This window comes from Cebidichthys violaceus, unplaced genomic scaffold, assembly GCF_023349555.1.
Source record: "Cebidichthys violaceus isolate CVI_PGR_0920_01 unplaced genomic scaffold, fCebVio1.0.p SCAF_6, whole genome shotgun sequence".
Lineage (NCBI taxonomy): Eukaryota > Metazoa > Chordata > Actinopteri > Perciformes > Stichaeidae > Cebidichthys > Cebidichthys violaceus.
The window spans coordinates 17,233,856-17,258,249 of record NW_027176816.1 but is presented as its reverse complement, the minus strand read 5'-3'; the positions used below and the strand labels follow the sequence as shown (position 1 = coordinate 17,258,249).

At 37.7% G+C, this 24,394-nt stretch overlaps 1 protein-coding gene across 1 annotated transcript; it reads left to right on the top strand.

Moving 5' to 3' along the window:
- Window positions 1-575: 575 nt before the first annotated feature.
- On the top strand, window positions 576-23,322 carry LOC137889110 (scavenger receptor cysteine-rich type 1 protein M160). The gene is made up of 19 exons (XM_068732742.1): window positions 576-726; window positions 9,956-10,267; window positions 10,368-10,472; window positions 11,568-11,777; window positions 11,939-12,136; window positions 12,360-12,514; window positions 13,870-14,026; window positions 14,232-14,540; window positions 15,208-15,513; window positions 15,705-16,001; window positions 16,962-17,261; window positions 17,365-17,670; window positions 18,008-18,280; window positions 18,727-18,911; window positions 19,104-19,212; window positions 19,430-19,588; window positions 20,004-20,099; window positions 20,880-21,029; window positions 21,148-23,322. Exons 1-19 carry the CDS (start codon window positions 576-578, stop codon window positions 21,339-21,341), a joined length of 3,972 nt encoding a protein of 1,323 aa, XP_068588843.1. The 3' UTR covers window positions 21,342-23,322.
- Window positions 23,323-24,394: the final 1,072 nt, after the last annotated feature.

Below are 24,394 nucleotides of genomic sequence, written 5' to 3'. Positions count from 1 at the left end.
TTCCTGGCTGACAGCGTTGGAGAAGCGTTGCACATTTTATGGCTGGGAATGCGTTTTATTTGCCACAATTTAAGCTTCTGAATTTTCCAAATGCAACAGTAATATACAACTGTATTGTTCGGTTCATAATGCGTACCGAACCGTGAGCCTCGTACCAAACGGTTCAATACGAATACGTGTATTGTTACACCCCTAATAACCCGCAGCTGTGGCGTCATAATGAGGTTATTAGGAGGTGGTTCAACTGTAGTAGGACAACACTGAAGGCCCAGGTATAAAACTCACGGCCCGCCATTGAATAAACAAACACATAACAACAAATTAAGAGTATGTTATAATAAGTCTGTTATTAAAGTGTTAAAGTGAAGGGTTGTGCAAGGATGTGTTAATGTCTGTGATGTTATATCCAGGTCAGTGGGGGTCCCAGGCTTTGCTGATGAGCCCAACTACAGACGGGAAGAAACTGTTTTTTGTGGCGTGAGGTCCTGGTCCTGTCAGAGGGAAAGGACTCAAACAGTGTGTGTCCAGGGGGAGAGGGGTCGGCTACAATCTTACTTGCCCTCCTCAGGGTCCTGATGGCGTACAAGTCTTGGAGGGACGGCAGATTGCAGCCAATCACTCTCTCAGCAGACAAGTCTGCCCTTGTCCTCGGCAGTGTCTGCAGCCTACCAGAGCAGAGGATGGGCTCCATGATGGCGGTGAAGAAGTGCACCATCATCGTCTTTGGCAGGTTGAACTTCTTTGGCTGATGTTTATGAGCTCATCTCTGGTGAAAGAGCTCCGGCTAAACAACACAAAACAATGCCGACGCAGCCATCTTCATAGTACAAATATAAATTATTGTTTTGACATGCTATACTATTTCTATGACATTGTTTATGGCATGAATACAAATATTCAAAAAATGTAGGACTTTTTACTACAAAATATATCCTACTATAAATGTTTTTATGATATACTTTAAAATGACAATTTCATTACTTTTTATAGCAGACTAAACTATGACATTTTATAATCATACTCAGATTTGTATGACTTTTTATGACATACTGAAAGTTTGTATGACTTTTTTATTACATTGTTTATGACATATGACTTTTATGACATATTAAAGTCTAACACTACATTTTTATGACATTAAAATTGCTTTACTTTTGCCCTCACCGACTACAACTAGTAACCCTTTCTGACCCTAATAATTAGGCTACCATAGAATAGAGAAAAATCCCACCAACAATGGGCTACGAAAAAATAGGGTGGGGACACACATGTATATTATGTATATAATTAAATGCTCTCAACAGCCATACAAAATCTCTTTTGCCATGTGTTTATGAATAAAATATGAAGGATATATAAACAAAGCTCTCTGTAAAAATCTTCAGAATACAGAGAGGAATGAAACTGGAACGTTTGGTGTGTGTAAGTGCTGCTGAAGTGGAGATTAATGCTCACAGACTGAAAAAACACTTGGCATTCAAAGATATGTATTGTTAAATTCCATACATTTTCACACTACAGCTGAATGGGGTAAAACATGAAATGATTGGATATCACCATAAAACTTCCTCAGTTGATTACTCACATTAAGACATTTATTTTTTATATTACAAGTTTTCTGAAATGTTTTGTTAAAATTCAAATGAGGCATTGGCTAAATCTACAGACGCAAATAGACAAAATAAACACCTTAACGTGTATTTTGGATGTTTTCTTTCCACTTATAAGAGCAAAATAGCCCAAACTCTCAAACTGCTTTTGACTGTCGTGTCTCGTCTTAAAAAACCTCCACCTTCCCTCTTCCACCCCTTTGCAATAACCCATAAAGCCTCCCCCCATCTCTTGCACCACACACGCACACTTAACACACTGTGATAAGGCATTTCCTTTAGATGCTTCATAGATCATACAAAGTGGTTCTCATTCTCTTTCAGAATTGGGGATCTGAAATACAGAAAAAACAAGGAATGTAGTTTGAAGTCCCTGAGATATAAAATATATACTTTAATTACTTTAATTTCAGGCTTTTATAAATGATATAAACACAAACATTGAATTAGAGAGGAACCTTAACAATAATAATTGGGTTAAAGAATTTGTCTTAGTCATTTTCCTTAAGATTATTGGCCTGACAAATGATTTGAGTTTTGTGTAAGAGAATTTCACTAAACAGCTTCTTCATTGTGCGATCACACTTACATGATATCCATTAGTGTTGGTTCAGTGGAGAATTTTATTTTCCATAATTTCTCCAGAGGATATCTCAACCTAATACAATTATTGATTCTCTTTTTAGACAATTTTCATAATTAAAAAAACAAAACAACAATGTGTTCATCAGTCTCTACATAATGAAAGACTTCCCCACTCTGTCTGTGGCTCTCAGCTCCATGCGCACTAGTTCTAACCAAAGGCGTCAATCTTCAAAAACGGCTCAGAAATATCAACTTCTTTTCAATCTCAAGATTGTTTCAGAATATTAAACCTTTTATTGAATGCATCTTTTTTTAAAATTAAGAATAAGAACAGGGAGTATATTTAGGACACTTATTGCAGTTGAATTAAGATTTTCATTAGTGACAAAACATTTCCTTTTTTAAATCATGCCAAAGCACATAGCAAAGTCACAGATCTAAATTTCCGCTCTAGTACTAGTGAGTATTTTAAGGCAGCAGGACAGTGTATGTGACTTATTAATATACAGTATGCTACAGGGTGTGTGTGTGTGTGTGTGTGTGTGTGTGTGTTCACGGTGATGAAGGAACATGTCAGCTAGTGCAACAGTATGGCTCATTGATGTGTTTAACTGACAGTACTTGGTGGGATCAATGTATTGTTGGTTTGTTCTTTTCATGGGATCCAGGCCTATTGACAGAAAGAAACATATATCATTGGTATATATGGTGTATGTGTATGTATATATATATATATATATATATATATATATATATATATGTAGTATATGTTAAATAAATACATTTAAATACATTTTAAAATTTAATTTAATTCCCAATTTAAAGACTAAATGTAGCTTTTCAGTCAATTTTCAGCCATTTCTGTTCATTATCCAGCAACCAAATCATCTCCGTTGGCAACAAGAGGTAATTCTAACATGAATGAACAAACTCAGTCTCTTGTTTTAACTCTGTGGGAGTAGAAGAACCGCCATTGAAAACTTCTGAAAGACGTCTATTGGTTTGTGCGCTACATTTCCATTTTCTTAAACTCTAATAAACAAAGTTCGGAGTGGATCATTTCATGATTTCTGAGAATACATCTGATGCAAAAGTGAGTGTGAGATCGCAATTTCCTGCCTAGATAGACGATTTGCCTACACAAACACCCTGAGGTTTGTGGCTTCATTTCTGCTAAGCTAGCTCCGCTCACAAGCTAGTGGTTGAGTCAGTTATGCCTAATCTCTGATCTGCGCTGATAAATGTAGCGTGCGCGGTCAAAACTCCTCTGCATGAGTCATACGCGAGATCAAACCTCAGAATGTTCTGCCGTAATATTGAACTGGAAATTACACCTATTAAAATGACTGTTCTTTTGCAGAAAATCATCTCAGAAATGTTTGCTTCACTAGTTGATGAGGAGAAATTTTTTTGCATAGTCTAACGCTGAGCTAAACTGAACATCTTTAATTTGTGCTTAAAATTAAGAGTAAAAAACTTTCAAAATGAATAAGAAAACCTTTGGCACAGCCACAAAAAGATCATTCACTGTCACTAGCAATTATAGCAATAAGCATGCAGGTTATAAACTGGAACCACTGCTTATTACACCTGCAAAATTTACTAAATCAATAAACAATCTGCAAACAAATACAAGCTTTTTTTAATATTAATACATTATATCAACAGATTGCATGAACAACATTACATTTTATTTTTTGCATTCTTTGAAATTGTTTTATTGTATCACAGGTTTTAAAAAAAAATCAATCTCAATATTGTTCAACAATTTTACCCCTTTTATTGAATGCATCTGTGTTTATTCTTTTTGTTTTAAAGGATAAGAATAGTGAGTATTTATAAGACATAAAATACATTCAAACAAGCCAAAGAAAACAGTGGTTTGAGAGTATTTCAAAGGAAGGCACTGTTATCTCATCTTGTAGGCAAAAGGCTGCGATGACATTGATGAGCAGCATGTATCTAGTTGGAGATGTAAGAGCATTTTAAGTGCTTATTTATGTACAGTATTTGTCAACAATTATGGTTTATATTATTGCAAATATGTCATTCAGTATTTAATTGCAGCTCTGGGGGCTCATGGAGGAGTTCTAGTTGTTAATCAATTTCTGCATTTTACTACTACTGTATTTTAATTCTTACACTGCTTTTTAGTGTTTTAATGACTGTTTTCAATGTTTCAATCAATGTTCTTAATTGTTTTTAAATCTCCTTTTCTTTTGCCTTATGTTTTGATGTTTTTAATGTTTTATGTGAATAAACTTGCCTTGTTGACAAATACATTAATTAACACTTCTATTTGTTATCAACCATTTTTTGTCAGTTACATTAAAAATTCAGATTTGACATATTAAAGATAGTATATGAGTTCATAGACTTTGCTGAATTGTATTTAAATGGTTAGAAATGTGATCCAGCTTGACAGAAGGCAACAGATAAACGCTGCTTACCAAAACATGAATAATTATAAAATAATATGTAATAAGAGTCACAGGGGCCATTTTTCTGTATAGGGTAATTTTACATTTGCTACTTTAGGTGAATCCTGCTGATAATGCGTAGGTGCTTTTACTAGAGTAGCGTGTTCAGTGCTGGGCTTTAACGCTGCAGTAAAGGATCTGAACGAGTCCTGTGAGAGATGCTCTTTAACAGCTGAAGTCACTTCAGAGTACTTCTGTTGGCCTTACGTGTGTTTTTGCACAGCTCCGTGGGGTTGATGTTTACTTGCTGGTGTGTTTTATCTCTGGAGTCTGAAACCACACAGGCACAGTTCTGAGCAGCTCTGTGCTATTTTTTTTCAGTTTGCACCTGTAACCACAGTCCACATCCAGGCAGCATGCACATGTCAAATCTGACCACGGGCACCAGAGGCTGTCATGCTGATTTGGTTTCAGGGAAGGAGTTTGTTTCTTGTTCTTGCAACATTGTAGATTTAAAAATTTTTTTTATCACTGTGACATTTTAATTAAAAGCATCACTAACGAAACATGGTTTAACAGAAATGTTTATATTGACGTCTTTCTACAAATTAAACTTGGGACGATGATCATTTGTGGTGGAACGAGAACTCAGATACTTCACTCGTACTTTAAACCAGTGTTTCCTAAACTGGACCCACTTGATAAAAATGACAAACCATCGCGACCAAACAGGCCTTTTCTCTAAATCCTGAGAAGAGAGAATTTGTGCGTCAATAACAGTCATTTCTAGATCACCTGATATTATCTTGAATAGATTAACCAGCCACTGAGAAGAGACGTACGTTTGATAAATCACAACTTTTATTTTATGCATGTGTTATTGAAAACATATACACATGTAAATACTTTATAAGAGTTAACGCTATCTCATTCTTTTCAACTAACACAATGTTCGCTAGCCTTTCATATTAGATTGAATGTTATAGGCTTCAATTTTCAGAACAGTACAATCATTCAGGCTCCCTTATGCGGCTCAAAGGTGAACTGCAGATATAAATGTTGAGTAAAAGACAATGGAAGACATTTTGCTAATTTATTTGGCGACCCTGATAAAATCTCCGGACCTTTGGGTCCCGACCCAATCTTTGGACTACAGTAAAGTATCCAAACGACAAGTTTAGAATACTCCGTTACATGTAAAAGTCTTCCATTCAAAGTGTGCATAAGTAAAAGTACAGAGGTCAGCAAAATGTACTCAAAGTTTCAAAAGTAACGGTACAGGTTATGCATATGATCGTTACTAGAGAGTTAATAGTTGTTTTAATATAGAGTTGCATATTGGATACTTTTGGAGGGTACAAGTATCTCAAAACAATTTGTACTAAAGCATAGCACTTCAGTAAATGTACTGAGTGACTTTCCACCACTAAGGAATAAGTCTTTTAGTTTCAAATAGTTTGTTGAATCAGGAAATCAGTGTTAGAGTTTTCTATAAGAATCAGTTAATCATCATTTTGAGAGAAAGGAAACCTGACCTCCTCAACTAGAAGGCTTTGAATGATCTTGCTGCCGAGTGTCTTAGTGAAATACTAATGCCATTATCTCCGGTAGCCCCCATTCAAAATATTGAGAACACTTGTTTTTGGGTCTGTTTGAGGGTCTTTGTACTTGAATCATGTACTCTATCTGAGTTGAGATGCTTCTAATTGCTTTTATTTTTATGTGCTATCTTCATCAGTTGTCATTTTTATTCTTTTGTCGAGCACTTTGTTGAGGTGCTATATACAGTATATAACATTTAACTTGTGTCCTTACATGTGCCCATGTTCTCCAAGTGTGTCCAGGTTGAACGATTGCATCAAATGTAAATGGAGAGTTACATCTGAGTAATTGATACATTTATATTCTTTGTCATTGTAACGCAACAAATAAATCAAATGATATTCAAAGTCTTGATGTCTCTGTTGAGGAAGCAGGATATTTCACTATGTGAGCTTTTTATAGTTCCTAGATGCTTTTTTGATAATAGGCAGCAGGAGGTTGGTCGCTTTTTTTTTTTTCTCAGTAAAATAATAAATCTTTTCCAAGAATATTAATAGCTTGACATTTCTTTGATGAAATTCGGCATTTGGCTCCCTTGATGACGGCAGTGTGTTGCTCTTAAAGCTCAGTCTTTGTATTTAAGGACTTATTCTCAGATGTCAGAACAACTTAAAGAGGTTCATACATTTGACTTTTATTAAAGGCAGTTGTCATATATTAACGATGCTGTCATCGATTTTAAGACAACTATACGACATGTCTGCTATGTGACTGAGATCTCTCTACAAATAAAAAGGTTATTACGTTTTTAAATCATTTAATCCTATTTCTTACTCACAGAATATTGTCTGTTTTGTTTGTTTTAGGATTGTTCAGGACTTATAATTACATTGTTGGGTACACTAATATAACTTTTGGCTGAGCAGTCATGTCGCATAATTGAAAAATGAAAATTTAATAAATTTAGATTTTAGCTTTACAGCAATTATTGACATTTATTAACTATTTTTATAAATATCAATTTGAATCTACCAACCCCATCTGTGTTGCCGTGACATATTTATGATGAAAAAAAGACACTTTAATTAGATGCAACTTTAAAGAATTGGAATAAATTCAATATATCAGACTTATATTAGGAGAATATAAATGGATTTGATTGGACGTACATTCAAGCCTCCATTTTCATTAAATGCGTATATTGCAGACTGTAAAAATTAAAAACCTACATTGCAATCCTTGCTAGAGGACAAAACCACATTTTTTCAAATACATAATGCATATCAGTTGTAAAACATGCTGCATGTTAAATCACCTCACAATTTATCAACGGACATGAATTTTACAATCTCATGAAATCTGTAGCAGCTCTAAGATACTTCTAGTGTGTCTCAAATGATGAGTGAATTTTAGTGTTCACATATTTATTTTACACAAATATAAGTATGTAAAATATCTTATAAGTTATATATTTTTGTAGCCTTCACCCACTGATTTATTCAGGATATTTTGGTCGCAAATAATAAAAGAATATTTCATATTAGTTTTTTCTTTTATGCCGCAGGTCCTTCACATATATGAGCCATTCAGTTTTCTTTCATGAGACAATATCTGTGAGTCTAACTCTCACGCACCACACATGTAGCAGCTCATGTCCGTCTTCGGTGGGCACATCCTTGGCAATATAAAGCGGAGCCGATCACTCGTCTGCCTCACTCTCATGACAGGTCATGAGCTGTGGCTATGATGTGGTTCCTCCTTCTCCTCCTCCGCACGGCTCACAGTCAGCAAGGCAAGTTACAACTATTCTCTTTAGAGTCAACTCTCTGTATCTGGGATCATTTCAACACTTAAATGTCAAGCATAGCAGTTTTGGAAGGCAGATGCTGCAGGAAATGTCTTGCTGAACCTAAAAAAGAAATGTTTTTGTCATTTCCTGAAGGTTAAAGCTCCAATGAAAAGATAAGGGGTTGTGTGAACAGCACAGTAGTATACTAGAATTACACCCGTTGGCAGAAACTTAGCGACTATGGTTCCAGTAGAAGTTTATTTTTGACATTTTCTTTTATCAAGGTTTAAAAATGTAAGTGTCAGAAAAGAAATGTTCTTTAAGCTTTTGACAGCCTCAATTTAGTGATGCTGACTGACTTGGCACATTTTGATACAAGATTAAAAGCTGAATAATACAAAATATTGTATATATTATTTGATAACTTTGATGTGTAGAAAGAAATCCCATGCATCGTGTACATTTCAAATTTGTGCCAATTTCATATCTTTCATAAAAAATGTATGAGGGTGACCAACAGTCATAGCACGTGTCCTCTGTATGATATATTAATTCATATTATGTAAGTGCTTATGTTAGTCTCTTGATATAGAAGTTACATCGGAACACTTTTGTCTAAAATTGTCTAAAATACATTAGTAAAGTCACAAAGCAATGTGGGTGATATTTAAATGACTTCAAAGATAATCTTGCGATGTTTTGGATTAAGTAATTTACAGGTTGCAGTGAAAGTTTTTTTTATGTTTGACAACACATACATATATGTATATTATATATATATATATATATATAGTATTTGCTTTTATTAGGAGGCAGGTGGGAGCGTGTTGATGCAGGAGGTATGAGTGGTATGAAGGGGCTCAGGGTTATGAAGGGCTTTGTATGTGATGAGGAGAATGTTGAATTGGATTCTGGATGTATTGTAGTTTGTTGATGATTTTGGTGGGTGAGCCGTACAGGATGCTGTTGCAGTAGTCCAGTCGAGAGGTGATGAAGGCGAGGATGAGTGTTTCAGCGGCTCAGGAGGAGAGGGAGGGGCGGAGACAGGCGATGTTTTTGAGATGAAAGAAGACGTTTCTTGTGATGTGATTGACGTGGCTTTCATAGGAGAGGATTTGATGAAAAATGATTCCAAGTTTACGGACATATGTGTAAGCAGGAACAGTGGTGCATCGATGCAGAGGGAGAAGTTGTGGTGAGATTTGTTTAGTGATTTGGGGCCGATGAGGAGGATTTCAGATTTGTCACTGTTAAGTTTGAGAAAGTTGGCTTGTATCCAGGTTTTTATATCAGTGTGGCATGTTGTTGATGGTGGAGTGGGTGGTGGGGGTGATGAATTAGGTGGAGATGTAGACCTGGGTGTTGTCAGCATAGCTGCAAGGGAAAAAAATAAACATATATATATATATATATATATGTGTGTTTATATATATATATATATAAATGTATATATATATATATATATATATATATATATACATACATATATACATATATATGTATATATATACATATATATATAAACACACACACATATATATATATATATATATTTTTTTTAAATTATAGAAAATAGGAAAATGAATAAAAAAGTACTTGGGTTTGAATTGAGCCTTTTTTTTTTGTCAAAGATAGACCTAAAAAGATATTCCTGGAAATACAGAAATTACATATTTGTAAAATAAAGTTTTCTTCTCTATTAAATAATTTCTTTATTTGTTAAAGTTGCACTAAATTTTGAACTAATAGTAACACATGATAAAAATGGGGAAAAAAAGAATGTTTCATTGTGGTGAGAGTTCAGGTTTTTGTGACAGCTAAAAAAAAGCCTTCAAGACAACAGAGCTCACACATTTTTGCAAAGTTCTTATAAAATTTGACTCAATGAAAAGCATTTTCTGTCACAGTAAAATGTGTAGCAATAATGTATCAAAAAGAAAATGAATAGATGACAAAATGGTCACTGCGTATATTTACCCACTTCTATAAACCTCCTGTCATGTGACCAGATAAGGACAGCACCATTCTGATAAATGGGAGTAACCCATGCGAAGGCTACATCGGGATCTACCACAGTAGCAAATTGGGCTACGTTGGGGGGAGAAACTGGAACGAGAATAACGATAAAGTGGTGTGCGAGAGCATTAGCTGTGGGCACCGCAATGAGAGCTCGACGAAGCCTGTGCCATGGCCCATTGACAAAGTCTGGATCAGCGAGGTGAACTGCAAAGGACACGAGAGTAATCTGTGGAACTGTGATTTTCCCGGCTGGGACATCAGCCACCCCCGAATAGATTCTCTGCAAAAGATTAAATGTTCAGGTAAGGCTGAGCTTTTACACTTATTAAGATACAAAATGTGCTGCTAAAAGTATTCCTGATGATGATGATGTAATTGGATTACCTGTGTTTGCTCATCTAGATAAAATCAATATAAACCTGGATGGATTTAGGTGTGCGGGAGCTGTCCAGTACTCCACAAATGGAGGGGAAACGTATTCGGGTTACTTTTGTGATACCAACTGGGGTAAGAGTTAACATCATGCATACAGTGCACTTCAACAGCATTCAGTCTTGACCCAGTGGGTAGAAGACGTCCATTACGAGTAAAAGTCCTGCATTCAAAATTTGGCTTCAGTAAATGTATGAAAAGTGGGCCTGTTATGCATCAATGTGTATTTTACTGCTGGCCGAGGTGGAGGTGCAGTAGTTTTCTCTACTTTGTACAAAGTCAGGTAGTTCCATTCTGTGGTTCTTAGCCTTGTGGTCCGGCCCCCCCCTCTAAAGGGTCACAAGATAAATCGGAGGGGTTGTGAGATGAGACGAACTGCTGCTTCAAAAATGTGTTTCCTTCTTTTAATCCTGTTTTTGCTTCTTTTTTTTTTTTGGTGTGAAACATTCAAATCTTTGGGCCTCAGGTATTTATTTAAAGTGACTATGAGGAACTTTTAACTGGTTCTGAAATTTAAATTTTAATACTGATGTCTCTATATGACCTACATTTGACGAGACCATCAGCGAGAAGATTAGCTATTTCTACAAAGTTATTCTCAATCCTTGTCATCTGTGCCACCGTGTTAGATTTAGTGCAAAATCAGATGAAATCATGCAGGTTCACCAGAAACTCCTTCCGGGCCTCCGACCAGCAGAGCTTTGCCTCACTGGGAGCCAACACCGACACCGCGCTGCTGGAGGCCCAGGCCGTATTGTTGGGCCCGATGGAGGGAAGAGAGACACGGGAGAACCAGAACCAGGAACTGTGCGGAGCAGACTGTCAGACCCTGCTGCAGTAAAATGAGAGGTTTTCTAAAGGGAATCTGGTGCTCAGAAACACTACCGCTCTCGTCCACAGGGACCGCCAAAATCGACACAAAATGAAAGTTCCTCGTAGTAACTTTAAATGAAACCACCTGAGAAGTTTAGCAGGGAAAGCTGTGGGACAACTTATAACTCAATTTTTTTTCTCTTTCTATATTTTAAAGCTCAAAGAAGTTTTAATGTTAACTTTTGACTTTGTAATGCATTTAAAAGGATTTGTTTGGGTTAGGTGTCAGGTGTTGTGATATGTTTGGTATGATAATAATTATTCAACACTGTACATGTGATTTCTCTCACATAAAAGGAACGAATGAAGCTGACCTTTTGTGCAAAACCCTCAACTGCGGCACGTCCAAGGAGGTTGTTAAGCAGCAATGGATGGGCTGGAAGGGATTTAAAGAAAAGAGGAAGATGACGATCAATTGTTTGGGCATTACAAATGTCACTCACCTGTGGCAGTGTGCCCAGTCGGAAAAACATCAATGCAACAACCCTGCTTCTGTCATATGCACAGGTAACACACACACACACACACACACACACACACACACACACACACACACACACACACACACACACACACACACACACACACACACACACACATACACTCATACATACAGTCATTAAGTTTACTCGAGTGTTGCAGATAATTAAGAAATGGTTCATGAACAGATCACGAGAGAGTGCAACTCAAAGGACTCAAAGGAAACCCAAATGTATGTTCCGGGCAGTTGCAAAAAAAGGAAAATGGCGACTGGAAGCCTGTCCAAAGCAACAAAACCAATCCTAATGACTGGTGCAAGCAAATGCACTGTGGCAACAGCGTCAATCACAGTCAGGATGTCAGTGGCTCACATCTGACATGTTCAGGTATTTGAGCTAATTCATATCCAACCTCCTCTTTCCCACAAGCAACCACTAATTTGTTGAATTTCCAGATCATCAACAACTTTTATCACCATGATCTTTTTTTGTTTTGTCTTCTATATTATTTTACATTTTTATTCAACCTTTATATCTTGAGCCACTTGTAAAATATTAATCGTGATACCAAAAACACTTGCCTATGTTTGTTTTATTTTTTCCTTCACAGCCAATGTGTCAGTGGTTCTGATGGTCAATGAGAAACGCACCAGCTGCTATGGTTCAGTTTATGTTGAAGTGAATGGTACACCTCAACCGGTGTGCGCCTCCACCTGGACCAAAGAGGATTCTAAAGTGGTTTGCTCGGAGCTAAACTGTGGGAGTGTGAGTTTTCAGAACCAGAAGTTCAGTAGCCGTGTTTACATGTGGCATTCACGTACATTCATGTGCATTAGATAAACCTGTATGGGAACGGACAAATTCGGCCAAAAAACTTCTGACGTAGCAAACATTTAACTTGTGTGTCTGAACAGCTGTTTCAGCTGTTGCCGTCTTCCCGGTTATTCCCATAGCGTGCCGAGGCTCGTCTTTTCGACTCCTGACAGTTTGAAACATGGCCGATACTTGTTCAAATTAAAGAACTTTTTAAAACTTGACCAATAGAAAGAAATTCCCAAAGACCTCTCTCCATGTTTCTCTCGTTAAGGGACTTTTGGTTTACAACCGCTACTTCTTCTTCTTCTGACGGATTACATCCATGTAGCCTAGAGCGCCAACTTCTGACCAAACTTCTGACCAAAACGTGCCTAACTAGCATTTATTTTTTGTGGCATTTTAAAAAGTTTGCTCAAAACATGCTTGCCAATTGAATGGAAACACGGCTAATGGCACTTTTAAAATAAATGTTTTATTTAATGCAAGCTCATGTAACTTTGCTCAATAGCAGCCACTGTGGCCACAAGTGACAATTACAGGATAATGGCAAACGTACAGTATAGTATAATTTAGTATATCAGTTGCAGTAGAGACTAAAGTCATGAAGTCAGCAAAATGACAATAATATCGAATGTGTGTTAACATTAGCAAACATTAGCAGCATAAGCTACTGGTCATGCCAGACCTTGTAAATCTGAAGCAGCAAAACCCCTGAGTGTGTTAAATTAAGCATGAGTATGTTTCATGGAGCATTGCGTTTTATATTATTATCATTCTTTATATAACTTTTCATTTGTAAGAAGACTGTTGTTTTTTTATTTAAATTATTATTTTTTTACATAAGTTACATAGTCTCGCTTTAAATGTGGAAAGAAACAGTTTGACATTTTTGGAAATAGGCTCATTCACTATTTTACTGAGAGTTCCATCAGAGGATCAATACCACTCGCATATCTTTTCGTTAAACATGAAACCAGGAGACGCTTAGCTTAGCGGTAAGGCTGGAAACTAGTGGGGAGGGCTTTTTTACCTCTAGGCTAGCTGCTTCCCCTCATTTCCAGTCTTCATGCTAAGCTAAGCTAGACATCTCCTGGCTGTGACTTCATATTTCACTGACAGATGTGAGAGTGGTACTCGGTCTTCTCATGTAGTTCTTGACAAAAAAGCCCAAATGTCAAAATATTACTTTTGTGTTTTTTGTATTTATATCAGCAGTGCCTATGAGTATTATTACCATTATTATTATTAGTATTAGTATTAGTAGTAGTAATCTCATCAAAGTAACTTTTTCTGTGCTTTTTCAGTCAATCGACTCACTCAGTGAGCCAAAAACCCAAAACACACAGGGGATAATGGACCATGTGTGGTGCTCAGGCAACGAAGCCTCACTGTGGCACTGTAGAGCCAAGCGTGACGACAACCCTTTTGATTGTCCTTCCACCGCCTACGTAGTCTGTGCAGGTGAGATATGGCAGGAGTCATATGGTGATAGTCTCTTCCTGTTATTTTTAACTTTGACATCATGGTGGAAGCAAAGATTTTTGTGATGTCATGTTGTGATACAAAGTATACTGTATATCCAATGTCATTTATTTCTGCCCACGTGGGTGCAATATGAACACTTACATGTTACATGTTTGACAATTCTCTTGCTGTCCTGGAGCAGCTAGCATAGGAGTGAGATTGATAGACGGTCCTGGAAGATGTGCCGGGAGAGTGGAGATCCAGCATGAGGACACATGGCGAAGAGTTTACGCTAACAAATGGAAAGACATCAACTCCGATGTTATCTGCAAACAATTGGACTGCGGTAAAAACCAAAAATCCGATCTGGAACAATTCAGCCAGGGTTCAAGTGAATTTCTGGCTTATAATGTAAAATGCGCAAAAAACGCCATAAACATATCTGATTGCATCACTACTCCAATCAAGCAACAAGACGAGAAGGCGATGGCGAAAGCAATAACCTGTGAGGGTGAGTGGTTTTTTTTCTTTCCATTTGTCTGTTTTTCTCATTCACCAAATCCAACCTGTCAGTTACAGCAGAGAGGTGTAGGCACTCAAGTGAACTTGATTCTAATACAGCCCTTGCAAAGACTCCACCTGGAGTTTGTATGTGAAATTTGACTCCACATTTTAACCCTCTGATGGTCTCGCCCTGTGAAAAGTGCATTAGCAAATACATTCATGTTTTTATCTTTTTATTTTGCTTATTTTAGTTTATTTAGTTTTCATTACACATCCAGCTGACATGGAGCGATATTAGCATTCAAGTCGTGTTTCAGGGTACCTGACAGTCCAATATTCGCTCTGCTACAGCACCAACTCCTGAGAGGAAATATTAGGTAAAATTAAAACAAATGTTCCACTATGTTCACAAGCTAGTTGCTACCGTAGTGCGGTTGATGATATTGCTGATACTGAACCAAAACAGTGAAGTTGTACAATCAACCCAATTAGCTGGAAGACGCTAAACTGCTAAACTTTAAAACTACATCTCATCATTTTCATGATTCTTAGGCTAAAGTAACTTTCTGTACTTGCTAACCCTATCTTGTGAGGAAAGAAGGGTACACCATGGACACGTTGCTAGTCTATAATAACCTAATACTAACGGCCTGTCTTTCTCCTGTCCCTGTCAGAGCACAAGGTGGTTTTTCTGAGTGAGTCCTGTTCTGGCATGGTGGGGATAGAGCAAGGCAACAAAATCTACTGGCTCTCCGGCTCTAACACGACATGGAACCAAGAGTCTGCAAACACTGTGTGTCAGCAGATGAACTGTGGGAATGCCTTACTCAATACCACAATCGCTAATGCTGATATGATGAAATCCATTTGGAATGAATCTTACAGCTGCTCATCCAACAAGGAATCTCTGTTTGACTGTGAAAAAATCAAAACACCGCCATCTGACTATGCACACACTATTGCCACTGTGACATGCTCAGGTAATGTGAAATTACATTTTTTAATTGAAAACTCGTCTTTTATTCGTCATAACCATTAATTATTACGTCACCAGTTGTCCTGTGATCAAGTTTAGAAATACATGAATAGAGATAAATGATTCTGTTCTGAAATAAATCTGCTGATGCAAGTTTGCATACAACATCCTTTTACTGTTTGGTTTTCACCACAGGAAACATTACAGTGGTGCTGGACAAAGGGTGTTGGGGCAATGTCAGAGTTTGTTTGAACAAGACGTGCGGAGGGGTGTGTGCCGACACCTGGACAGACCAAAAGTCAGAGTTGCTGTGTAAAAATCTGGGCTGCGGGGAAGTCCTGAAAGCCATCACCAAGCCTAAAAAAAGCCAGGTGATTTTCAAACGTGTCCACTCCACGAATAAGACGACCAACCTGAACCAGTGCAACTTCGTCAGAATTGATGACAATGACAAGCCCTGTAACCATAACCCAGCCTATGTTGTCTGCTCAGGTAATTGATTTAAAAATATATATATTCAAAACCAATATTTTTTGGAAAATGAAATGTTTATCCTTTTGGTCATCTTGAATGCCTCATGGATTCCTACCACCTCAAATTGCAGTTGATTCTTGCCCCTATTGGTAATATTTTCAATTGTATCCTTCAGTTACTCTGTTTATTAGGCAGCTACCTGAACATCTCAAAGATTCTAGTGAAATCTAGAGGGAACTTCCAAAGGACAACCTTTCGTTATAGGCCAAATCATTTTACGTCAAAACAAGTTGGGAAAAATACTTCCTCACTCCCAACTTGTCAAAAACTGAGGCTTTATCAGTGGCCCTACAATTCAAGCTATGATGCTATAGGTACGCTGCTAGCGTCAGGGAAATGTTACATGGTCGTACAACATAAGTTTCCTTAGATTTTAGATTACCTAGTTAGGTTTAGGAAACCAAACTTCTTGGTTAAGCTTAGGAAAAGATTGTGGTTTGATTTGAAATAACTGCACTCGTTACGAAGTGTGTATGTGGTTTTAGTGAAGTACATAAATGACATGACGTAACAAAAGTACGTTAAAATAAGTGGTGTTGACTTTTGGTGTCACACGGGACACAAACAGTGGCCTCCTGGGGGAAAGTCTTATGTTTGTCTGACGGGACCACACCCCCTGACCTCCCTAAGCAGACTTCCTTACTCCTTATATTACCTCAGTTGCTCTGACCGTCTAATACCGTCAGATGAGTTTACATTGGAGTGAGTTGAAAGCCTGGTGCGTCTCATCCTAAAGGGTGCCCCGGTGTGTCGTTATCAGACGCCGGGAGCCGCGGACCAAGCATCTCTATTTGATGAGTTGAGATTGAGAACGGATTGGGAAAAACCAACAATCAATTGTTTATTTCTCTGTCTTTTAACAAATGGCATAAATAACATAAGGGTTCTAACTTGGTAACTTGAATTGTTGTGTTGCAGGTAGCATCAAACCCAGATTTAGTGACTCAAGAGATAAATGTTCTGGAAATGTGGTGGTGCAATATGAAGACCAGTGGCTCCCAGTTTGCTCCGGTGCTCTCCAAGACAGTAACACAAAAAACACCATCTGTGAGGAGCTGAACTGTGGTGAGGCCGTCAAAGAGATCGACTACTTTGGACCTAAGGCAGCAGGGACTCATTCCATTTCACAAATCCAGTGTTCTGCAAAAAAGTCATTAGCGGCATGTACTGTCAGTCCTGACAAGAGCTCCTGCAAGCCAGGTGGCCTCCAATGCTCCGGTATGTCAAATGACTTTGTCCAAAAAATTTCAACATGTCTTCCTTAATCTTAATCACAGTGTAAGATAATTAACACATGTCATCTGCGTCTTGTTGTTGTTAGAATGGAGAAAGATGGCGCTGGCTACAGGCAAGGCCTGTAGCGGAGCTGCGATGATTCACTCGGAGGGGAAAAAAAGTGCCATTGCCTTTGAGGGCTGGACAAAACCTATGGGGGAGAAACTTTGCAAGCATTTGGAATGTGGCACATTGAAGAACAACACAAAAACAACTTTGGAGTCTTTTTGGTTCACAAGCTTCAGCTGTGCAGATGTAGAGAATCCAAACAAAACCATCTGGGACTGTGAAAAGGAAGTCTCTCCCTCTGTTGAAAGTCAACCAAAGCAGCAGCTCCTTATTGAATGTCAAGGTAAAATGAATTGTCTGCAGGATTGCCTTTGTAAATGATCATAGTATCTTCACTATCACTATAGCTGTTTTGTTTTTACAGACGGCAAGCTTAGTGTAGCTTAGCATTGCTTAGCATAAAGACTACCAGGAAGCAGGAGAAAACAGCTAGCCTGGTTCTATCCAAAAGATTAAAAAAGAAACACTAATGCTCACTAATTTACTAATAATAATTTTCAGGAGTTTATGAGTTCGGCTATTTCTAGCTAACTAGATATTCCAGCACACAGCCCTCCAGAAAACCACCGTCGTTGCTCCTTTGATATTTGATATTGTTACTATACTGCTTTCCTTCCTAGATGAACCCAATGTCACCCTTTCAAATGCATCCGGTGATGTGATGATAAATGGCATCCAGGTGTGCGCCAGTAACTGGAAGCAGAACAACTCACATATGGTTTGCCAACAGAAGAATCGTAGCAACGCCTTTGCCAAAACCTCCCATGTTAAAATGCCTATCAAAGATGAAAAGTACTACCATGTCAGTTGTGAGGACAACCATTATGAACTTGGCCAGTGCAAGAGATTCCGGGGAAAGTGTGAGGGAAATTTGGTGTCCGTTTACTGTGTTGGTAAGTATGATTATGTGTGCTTTTTGTCGAAAATGCAGAGTATTCATCTGATCTCCCTGTCACCTTGTTTGAAGAAATGTTATTAATATTATTTTAGAGGGAAAAAATATGTTACCAATGAGCCAAATTAAGTTTTTAGGGCCCTCACACCTTGTTTTTCCACGTTATTCTTGATTCTTCTATTTTATCAGGATATAAAGTATTTACTTATTTCTCTGTTGATGCCTTGAAAGCGTCCCGAGAGTGACATCATTTTTCTGATCTTTCCAGCCGAAATAGTGAATCCCTTCAAATACAGATATTATATTAACAAAATATTAACGAAACGGATATATTAGAGCATTATGATTCATTCAAGAGAATTCCCGGCAAGAAAATGGATAAGCCAAAATGCCAAACTATTCCTTTAAACATATTCCTTTTTTTTATTCTTATCATTTTTACAGGCAATGCCAGGTTCAGGACCACAGAAAAATGTGGAGGTCAGATTGAAGTCAACTATCGAGAGACGTGGGAAAAAGTGTGTCCCCTGAAGTCCGCTGAATTTACCCAGACACATTTGGAAATGCTGTGTCGACAGCTTGACTGTGGTGGCTACAAAGACATGAAAATAAAATACAACGACGAGCCGGTAAATCTTTGAATTTCCACTGTTCTGTTTGTTTCCACTCATTAGTCTAATAAGTGTTGTGACATCACAGGATCTTCTGTTTCACTATATGCTGTTCATTCACCCCTCACTTGTAGCTGTCAGACTTTCCATTGTTTTGTATGGCTGAATTTAAAAGTATCACTCTAAAGACAGACACATTTGAATTTCAAGGTCAGCTTGGAAACATCACTGAGTTGCGACCTTAATAACCGGAACATCAAGCACTGCCTCAGCCACCAGTCTTGTAAGACAGACAAACCTGCTGAGATCTACTGTAACGGTAAACAAAACCACAAATCCTTTTCCCAAGAAGTCAAGCTTGTTCCCCAAATACCCATTCAGTTGTCTGGCATCGGAATCCGCTTTTCGCAATCTGTAAAATCTGAATTTATTCAACTAAAAAAAACAATTGATTAACGTGGCACTGAATGTCTAGAAGAATCCAGCAGCATCCCGGCTCTGTGAGTAAAAGACAAGGTGGCTGTGTTTGATTTCAGCACATGTGGCTAAACCAACCAATCCACCCGACCCCCCCACCACCCCCATATGGCCTGCAATGCTGGTGGTAGGATTCATTCTGGTTCTGGTGATATTGATTGTCGTGTTCGTTCGAATCTGCATGGTCAAGAAAGCCAAGAAAGGCTCGAACGACTTGTGTGAGTATATGTTTCTATCACACCTGTATTAGTTGTTATTGCTTGAGTTACAATTGAGTATTGGTCATTTGTTTCACTTTTAATGTCTTGAACCATTCGAACAGAGGTAATGAATAAAGATGTACTGGAGCCTGCTGCCACAAGAGGCCAGACTTTCTGCATGCTGACTAATTTCTGACTGCTGTATGCTGCTGTATAAGACCATCAGAAATAACAGCTGCTTTTGTCCAGCATTTATAATTCAGCTCTTAAAATTTCAAAATTTAACTAACAGCACATGACTGTTACCCATCAATGCTTTCTTGAAAGCGGATTAAAGTACAGCACTGGAGCAATATTCTGCCTTTAAAAAGAGTTTAAAATACACATGTGCTGTCCTGACCAGTAAACATCTAATGCTCTTTTTTTGGTGTAGCTGGAATGTTGTCAAGAAAAGAAGTGGAGATTGAAAGTGGCAGCTATGACGACGTGATGAGCAAATCAAATGAAATGGAGGAGCTGAATCATGGCAGTGAGTCTCGAGACATTTTCATTCATTTGTTTTATTTGAATTTTTTTTTTGTGTAATTTCCTAATCAATTTGAAGAAGAGTGAATCCTAGTTTTATATCACCAGTATTTACATGTGTGCAGTAATGGAAGTGTGGTAACATAAGATAAGAAAAGATAAGATAATATAGAACTTTATGAATCCCAAAGGAGAGTAGCAAACATAGATCAAATAAAAGAAGTAATATTAAAATGAAGTGAAATAGAACAGCAATAAGAGTAGGATCAATTTTACTGAAATAGAAATGTAAAATACAACATAAGAATAAAAAACAGAAAGTGAATAAGAAATAATGCTAACACCAGTGCCTAATAGAATAACAATAAAAGTAAGAAACCTTGCAAATAGAAAAGTATCGCATTTGAATATTATTAAACATGATATTGCCGTAATATTGCACGATGTTGTAAAAGCAATAATTTACAGCATATGAATATAATTGTTCATATAGCAATATTCCATTTTACTTTGCATTATCTCGGCATCCCAACTATATTGCTATCATTGTGCTTTTACAATATTATCATTATATATGTAATATAATATATTCTTCAAATTACTATGTCATTAATTTATAGTGTGTATATTATAAGTATACTTCTACACACAGTCTATATAACAGAACATAACTTTCATTTGAATGGTTTACTGTTTTCATAATGGAATTGCGCTGCATTGTGATTTGGAAACGCAGGACGATGTGAACGTATTTGCTAAAGGCGCATGAATGTTGTTCATGCAGGATTGAGATCCGAGCCTGAAGTCGTGACGGAGAACGACGCGCGCAGCACTTCCTCATTTCCTTACGACGACATCGACGACCCGGCTGTGGCTCAGCCGCTGATCTCTCCAGCCGCCACTGACGGGGCCTCAGGAGACGACCGCGTCCAAAGTTCAGAACCAGTTTGATCACATCTTTTTACACTAGAATACCAGTACTTTGACAAAGTCTCGCATTGTCAGCAATCAGACTTGAGGGAATTGTAACAGGCAACTAACTGTTTTCACAGATGAGGTGACTTACGAGGTGGACGACCTGCAGGAGAATTACGACGACGTCGAGGCCAGGCCTGAAATCACTCAGACTGAAGCTGAAGTCCACGACAGCACCCAAACCACACCTGAGAGCGACGCAGCGGCACCTCTGGGATCAGTGCAGGGGGATGACGACTACCTGGTGCCAAGACGGGTGAGCCAAAACTGAGTTTGGCTAAGCAAAACCGATCTCCCCAAAAACCTAGATCCCATAAACTATGGGAGCTAAACTCTGAGACAAACGTACAAAAAAAAGTCAAAATTACAGACAAGTAAGAATATTACAGTACAGGGTCTTTATATGCTGCAGAAATTTGCTGAAGGGGTTCAAATAAACTTTGAAATAACCTTAAAATTATATATAAATAGAAGAAGAAAAAAAAGCATCTCTAGATGAATCAGAGTGAATCATCCATACTCTGAAATACTGATAATTTCGGATAAGACAATATTGTATAGATTATGAACAGAAAAGAGTCTTAGAAATGTCCTGTATACACTGAAAACACGATCTGATTGAAGTGTGTTTTATCTCATAATTTTTACACAAGTGCGTATCATCAGTCATCACAAACAAAGTGTTAGCCTGCCGTGGATGAGTAAAAATGCCCTTCCTCTTCAAATGTAGTAGATGAAAGTGAGGCGAACTTAGAGCCATAAGCATAGTTGGAATAACAGCTTTCTGTTTTTCTATTGCCTGTTGTTGATTTTATGTTTTTTTATTATTAAATGTGCTCAGGATGGTTTAGAATCATGTATGATTTTATGATTTGTTTGTTAAATCTGATGTGTATGCAGTAGTTTCTGTTGTACAAAGCTTCGATGATTTTATTTTATGAGAAAATGTGATTGCTATAAAAACATATACAGTATGTGAACAATAGTAGTCGAAAAAATTGTCAAACGTGTATAAAATGGTATAACATAGCTGATAGTGTAAACCCATATTATCACATGGTTACATTGTATATATCTGTGTAAGTTCATAGTTGTAAGTTGTAAGAATGTATAACATTGAGATTTTACGGCTACATTCATGTTTTTTTTTTAAAATTAATAGTTGCTGAGAGTTCGAAGACAATGTCTGTACGGTGAATACGAAGCTATAGCCAGCAGCTGGTTAGCTTAGCTTAGCATGAAGACTGGAAACAGGGTAAATAAGCAAACCCGGGTATGTCCGCAGGTAATAACAGCCATTTGGCAGCTGGGCTGTAACCAAATCAGAATTCTTCAACTTCAAGATTCAAAAGATGTATTTGCCATTTGCACCGTAGAAAGTACATAGGAATTATTTAAGCAATGCTTACTGAGTCAGTTTGAAAGGAAAAACAAGACAAATGGCACAGAGGTTATGAAAGGCACATAGGTAATAAGATTAATTTTAATAAAATTAAAATAGCAGCATTTATAAGTTAACAATAAATAGATACAACATAAATAAATTAGAATTTGAATCAGATTTGACTTTTCAAAGCAAAGATTTGACTATTTGTATCGTTTTATTTTTTCATATAAACTATCTGGCAACCCGAAAAATCCAATTGCATGAATTTCAGTGATAAATTCCACCACAGTAACGTTGTCAAATGCGTTTCAGTACTATTTGACAATATATTGTGTTTAATATAAAGATATGCTGTTTGGCGGGTTTTGTTACCTTTGGACGAAGTCTGGCTAGCCGTTTCCCCCTGTTTCCAGTCTTTGTGCTAAGCTAAGCTAACCATCTCCTGGCTCTATAGCTTCAGATTTACCTTACAGACACGATAGCGGTATCGATGTTCTCATCTAACGCTCGGCAAGAAAGCAAATATACATCCTTTCAAAATTGTCAAAGTGTTCTTATAAAACATGAATATAACGTTCAGTTAGCCGTGAATGTCGTCTTTTATTGTGACTTCAACATCATTTGGCGAGTTACTATTAACTGTTGAAAAATGATCTCTTTCCCTGTGTTGTGTTTGTTGCATTGTTTTTGATTCTTGTAAAATTGCCGGTTATCTTGCCACTTAATGTTACACAGTTCACAATTCAGTCAGTGCACCATGGTATCGGCTGTGAAGCAGTCAGTGTATCCTGTGGCAATGCTCCATTGTGTTAGCCTGATGTTAACAGCAGCTTTGTGCAGCACAGCATTAAATTCTTTGCAGAGACTTGGTGTGTGTTGTGTTTCCACTTTTAGGTTTTATCCTCCACTTGCAACAGGTGATGCCCCAGAAATTCAGAGCGTTTTTTTGGAAATGGCTCAGATGTTGAGTATCAAACTGTATGTTATATATGCCATATATAGTTTGATACACAGCACAATAAGCCGTTTTCTTCACAAGACTCCGTTCGCAGAGCGACTCAAGATTGCCCGAAATTCACCGCTGCTCTCATCTTTAACAATCTTATGTAACTTTCTGGTTATTTTTTACATTTTTTAAATTTGTTGATTTATTTTGCCCGGCATTTATCACACAGAGACGAGCTGTCACCCCGGACGACAACAAATTTAAAAATAAATCCAAACAATGTGGCTCTGCTCAAAACATTTTGAATACAGTTTCATCCCCGTGCAGTTGGACATTCTCTATAATCACTTAAACATCCCCCTCCCCCAGCAGAGGAGGCATAGAGAGAGCAGCTGCTCACTACAAATGTTAACATGAGTAGTGCCATCCGTGAGGGAACGACAGACACACTGGTGCTGCTTTCAAGAGACTGACAGACCCCGCTAGAGCCCCACATGTTTAGTCAGGAGTTAGCCAAGGGCCACTGAGATCACAGAACCAGCGATACACCCAAAGGGACTAATTTGAAAGCAGCAGCCCTCCTGTGATATGTAAACATCACGCCCAGCCTCGATGTCAGGGGCCTTGCTGAGGGATCAAGATGTGGGATTAAGTCTGCTGTGCGGCTGGAGCTGAAATAGACATGGCAGAGACAAAGTGGTCTGTAAGAGAAAGCGCTAACGTTTCTCAGTAAGCATTCAGTCAAATTTGTAAGACTTTAAGTAATCTGCTTTGTTTACAACAGAACTGATCCCGTCCTGAGCAAACGCTGGTCTCTGTGATCCTCTGACCCTGTTTATGTCTGGCGTCATACTGGAGTCTGTTAGCCCTCAATATCATGTAAAATGTCTCATTTCCCAAAAAATACCATTGTTCTTAAGAATGACAATGTCAGCTGGCCCACTACTTTGGTCCAGACTGAAATAATTCTTTATCTTAAGTGAATTTCAGT